Genomic DNA, 5,438 nt, shown 5'->3' on the forward strand with positions numbered 1-5,438 from the left:
CATATATACGAAGAACGATATAGAGAAACAGAAGAGATAAAGACAAAAGAAAGGGGGACGAGAGATGTTGGAAGCATGTTGAGAGAGAAGCATGTTGAGAGAGGAGAAAATTGAGGATTTAAAATTTTTATAGATTAATTAAGTTATTCTGTAAATTTTTAAGGGCATTTTTCCTATTCATTGGTTATTAATGGTTTTAAGTAATAGAATGTCTAACTAATCAAATTTTTTATATGTAAGGAATATTTTAATGTATTTTTAAATATTTAGGAACCAAGTAAATTTTCTTAAATTATAGAGATTACATCGTAATAATTTTTCCTCAATAATCAGATATATAGTGTAGAACACCACACGTCTCAGAATAACTTCTTCAATTAATGATTAGCGGGTCTTCCATCTTATTCTAATATTTAGACCAAGAACAATTCTTGCATGGGCCACAATTATTTTCCACAATAAAGATAAGTGAATGAAGTTCACACACATCACATTATTTCTGAAGATGACTAGTTCCAAAGAAAAATAAATAAAGACTTGTAGCCCTCTTAGTCTTGGTAGAGAGAAAGAAGACTTGGACTTGGTACACAATGCTTAGCATTATAAGTAGTCCTAAAAAGTTTCAATTGTCTAAGCTCCGGAGGGTGAGATAGTTACATGCTTCAAATTAACAAGTAAGCTGCTCTGCATGATGCTCCTCCTGTTTCCTTTCCTCAATGCATGCCATTGTCTCAGCTTGTTTGTTTTTAATGTCTGTTATTGTTAATAATAATCAGTAGAAACATGTTAAATTTTGGATTAACGGAGTATTATCTTTTTCTAATAGATGGCGATTGAAGACTGCGTAACGATTTGGATTAATGAAAAGCTTACAGGTGAATCTCCTGTATTCTCAGATCATTGCATTTTCAAAGTGCCAAAGGAACTACGGAGCGTGAATGAAGAGGCATATGAACCGCAACTAATTGCAATTGGTCCTTATCACCATGGAAAAGATCATTTACTTGCCATGGAAGATCACAAAATACGGTATCTTCAAAGCCTCCTTCAACGAAGTGCTCAGAAAGATGTGTCAAGGTATGTGCAGACCATAAGAAGTTTGGAAGAAAGAGCTCGTAAATGTTATGCAGAGCCTTTAAGCTTTGACCATGATGAATTCGTTGAAATGATGCTTATTGATGGTTGCTTTATTATTGAGTTTATATGCAAATTGAAACAAAATGATAAAGAAGACCCTCTTTTAAGATCTAATCATATGTTGACTAGATGCAAGCTGGACCTGCTATTGCTTGAAAATCAACTTCCATTCTTCATACTACGGGAGTTGCTTGTCACAAGCAATGTGATTCCGGACCAAGAAAGCACCTTCATTGCAGTGATTTTGAAAACCTATGAAAGTTTTCTACTAGGCCCATTGTGTAATTCAAGTCGCGCATACACTCCAGAAAATATTATACAAATCAAGAACCTACTGGGATTATTGCACGACCACTGGCAACCTTCCCCTGCAAGACTAGAGGCTCATAAGAAAATGGGACAAGCCAAGGAAAGATGTTTTACGCGCTGTGCCACAGAGCTCAAAGATGCCGGGATTAAGTTTAAGAGTGCTGTTGAGAGAAATAACTTGTTCGATATAGATTTTGTAAACAACACAATTAAAATCCCAGAAATACGAATTGAAGATAACACAGAGTGTGTCTTGCGAAATCTCATAGCCTACGAGCAGTTGACCTCTTCCACGAGTCCAAAATACTTCACTGATTACATGGTATTCATGGATAGGCTCATCAATTCTAAAAGGGATGTGGAGCTACTTTGTCCCCAGGGGATCATTGATAACTGGAAGGGAGACGATGAAAGCATTGCTATTCTATTCAACAAGCTTGGGGAACAAGTCTTCTATGGAGGGAATCTCTACACGGATATAGTGAACAATATAAACGAGCATTGCAAGAAACGAAGGAATCTGTGGATGGCCAAGTTTAGGCACGATTATTTTCAAAGCCCATGGTCTTTCATTTCTGTTTTGGCTGCTATCATGCTACTCCTTCTCGCTATGACTCAAACTGTTTATTCAGTTCTTTCTTATTATAAGTAAATTGTCAATGTAACTTATTCATTTTGTTGTGGCATTTGTTTTGGCTGCTATTCAGTTCTTTCTTAAATATGAAAAGTTAATTTCAAAAATTTGATATTGACACCCTAATTAATTCAAATTTTCTTTAATTTCTATTAATTTATAGATATTCTATTTCTCGAAAAAATTAATTCTCAAATTACCTTAATTCTTAAGATATTAAGATTGTACCTTAACTAAATCAATTTCTACTTTCATGACTCTTAATTTAATAAAAATCTATTAAAATTTTTGATTAATTATGAAATCATCTCCAACCTTTAATCAATTTCTTGAATCCAAAAATATAAAATTTAATTCTAGGTTTCCTACTATTAATCTTCTTCTCTCAATACATCAATTAATATTAAAACAATACTTAAGCAAAAAATTAAGCAAAAAAAATAATGAAAATCAAATACCCAATTCAAAATTAGAAGTTAGAACAAATCCATCAATAAAAATTAGTTCAAATCCAAGATATATCCAATTTCTGAAATCTAAAAAATCTACTCTCTAAACATGATATTTACAAAGGAAATCTCAAAATAAAATAAATAAAGTATGAAATTAATAAAGGAGAAGAAAAATCGAAACGAAGGACTTTTCAAATATTGATAATCTATGTCCAAAAAGCCTCCATTAATAAAGTTCCTGCAGCCCCTTTTGTTATGAGAGGTGACTGCTCTTTTCTTTATTTTTAGATCTTCTTCCTTATAATTTAAAGAAAGAGACTATTTATATATCCTAAAAAATTGCCCTCATAGAATAAAAGAGACTGCCGTCATCGCCATAAACTATTGATTTTCTACATATAAAGATGAGTTGCAGTTTGAGTGATATAAGATGTGATACAACTGTATTGCTACTTATGTAACTTTCTTTCCCTCTTTGAAATTAATGCTTTTCATTTCAAAATTTAATAGATATTTTTTTTTACAAAATGCGAACAAGATATCTATAAAATATTAATTTATAAAAATTAATTACAATTACTAAATATATTAAATAAGTAAGTTTTATAAACTAATTACAATTACTAAATATATTAAATAAGTAAGTTTTATAAACTAATTACAATTACTAAATATATTAAATAAGTAAGTTTTATAAACTAATTACAATTACTAAATATATCAAATAAGTAAGTAAAGATAATTACTAAATATATTAAATAAGTAAAAATAATTAATAATATGAGCAAAATGCACCCGTTAAAAATCATATAAAAATTAAAGTTAACAAATAACTACAATGATCAAGACATAACAAGACGTTATTTAAATTAAACAAATAAATATGAAGATTAGATATTACCCAATTCATAATTGAGTGAAAAAGACGGTCTATAAGTTTTTTTTTATCACGCTACTCTTATTATTAGTGTTTTGACTCGTAAAATTATTTTTAATAATAAAATTCTCATTTTCTTAGTATATTCATTTAAATATATAAAATATAAAATAATTATCATAAAAATAAAATTAAAAATCAATATATAAATATAAATAAATTTTAATTAGTTATTCCAAAATTTTTATTATTATATTTCACATTAAATAACAAACCTTTCTTTACACCAATAATATAAATTATAATTCTTTCCATGAAAAACCATCTGCTCGTAACAAATACTTTGCATAAATTCATATCAATAGCATTATAATAATCAATTAATAAATCATAAATCTAATTTATTTTAATTTTAGAGTTAAAAAATTGCAATAACAAGGTAAATCATAAAAATTTATTTAAAGTGATTAAGCCATTTGTTTTTATTATTTATATGATTATTATAATAAATCATAAATCTAATTTATTTTAATTTTAGAGTTAAAAAATTGCAATAACAAGGCAAATCATAAAAATTTATTTAAAGTGATTAAGCCATTTGTTTTTATTATTTATATACAATACTTTAGATGAATTGAAAGTGAGGAATAAAAAATTTAGGTATTTAGTGGGAAATCAAATGGAATTTAAAAAAAAATAATTACAAAAGCTCAAAACAATCATGCCAACTGGTCTATTTTAGAATAGTTGGCTATCAAAAACAGTCCACAATAGATCGTTCACATCAAAGCTGCAGGCTGCAGGCCTACAGCGAAGCGCCAGGAGCTGACACTATAATTAAAATAAACTAGTCATAAAGTTGAAAAAAAATTCGTAAAACTCAGCTGGTATTTTTAAATGTTAGGTGTTGTTAGTAATAATTTTAGAAGAAACATGTTATAAAGATTTAAAATTTGGATAATAAAGTTTTTTTTTTTTTTTATGAAAAAGAACATATGACAAATGAAGATTCTATAACGATTCGAATTAATGAAAAACTTACAGGTGAATTAATAAAGGATTATTTAGACTTCGTCAGGAGTTTTAATCAATACTGTTTGGTTAAGATGAAATAAGAGAAAAGATAGGTTAAAAGACTAAAAATCTTATTGAAATTTCTCAAAAATTGAAAAGTGAGTTTCTAATAGCTAAGTGAGACTATTTATAATAGAAAATAAAATCCTAACATGTAAAATTACGAAAATACTCAAAATATTTAAAAAATAATTAAAATGCAAAATTAACCCCCTAAACGATGAAATTTCCATATTGAACTTTGTGACAGGTCTATGGCCCTCGTCATACTTTTGAAAGTCGTGCGTCTCGAAATTTCCTTTTTAAAAAGATATCGTGGGTCTCTATCGGATGTCGGCAGCAAAAGTTAAGTCCGGTCCAAGTCTGCCGTAAAGTCCAAGACTAATTGCTCAATGTCATTCCCTTCCACTTGTAAAGAACTCGACCTCGAGTTGTCATCAGCTGAGTAGTACTGAGATAGATCCGTCACGTTAAATGTCTTGGAAATTTTCATCTCATGTGGGAGGTCAAGAACATAGGCATTATCATTAATCTTTTGAATGATCCAGAAGGGACCAATCTTCTTAGCATCAAGCTTTTTCTGTCCTCCACCACGCTCCTTGCGTAAATACACAATAACTTGATCACCGATATTAAAGGACTTGAAATGCCTATGTTTATCAGTCGTAGCTTTATATTTGTCATTGGCTTCTTTAAGGCATTGTTGTACCTGATTGAAAACATCCACATGTTGTTTTACCAAGTTGCTTGCTGCAATACTGTTGTGAGAACCTGTGGGAAGGGCAATAAGATCAATTGTATGCGCTGGGACTTTCCTGTACACAACAGCAAACTGTGACATCTTTATGGAGTTATGGACAACATTGTTATAAGCAAATTTTGCTTGGATAAGAGCAAGATCCCAAACAGTTTTCTTGTTACTGCAGATGCAACGTAGAAGGTTGCCAAGTGTGCA

The 5,438-nt window shown here is 29.7% G+C and overlaps 1 protein-coding gene across 1 annotated transcript; it reads left to right on the forward strand.

Moving 5' to 3' along the window:
* The first annotated feature begins 638 nt into the window (after positions 1-638).
* On the forward strand, positions 639-2,139 carry LOC110611657 (UPF0481 protein At3g47200). The gene is made up of 2 exons (XM_021752042.2): positions 639-674; positions 827-2,139. The coding sequence occupies exon 2, from the start codon at positions 827-829 to the stop codon at positions 2,096-2,098; it is 1,272 nt and encodes a 423-aa protein (XP_021607734.1). The 5' UTR covers positions 639-674; the 3' UTR covers positions 2,099-2,139.
* The last annotated feature ends 3,299 nt before the right edge of the window (positions 2,140-5,438 follow it).

This window comes from Manihot esculenta, chromosome 3, assembly GCF_001659605.2.
Source record: "Manihot esculenta cultivar AM560-2 chromosome 3, M.esculenta_v8, whole genome shotgun sequence".
NCBI lineage: Eukaryota > Viridiplantae > Streptophyta > Magnoliopsida > Malpighiales > Euphorbiaceae > Manihot > Manihot esculenta.

Bases quoted from the DNA above. Each gene is read 5' to 3' on its own strand.
- LOC110611657 (XM_021752042.2), top strand. From the start codon at position 827: ATGGCGATTGAAGACTGCGTAACGATTTGGATTAATGAAAAGCTTACA.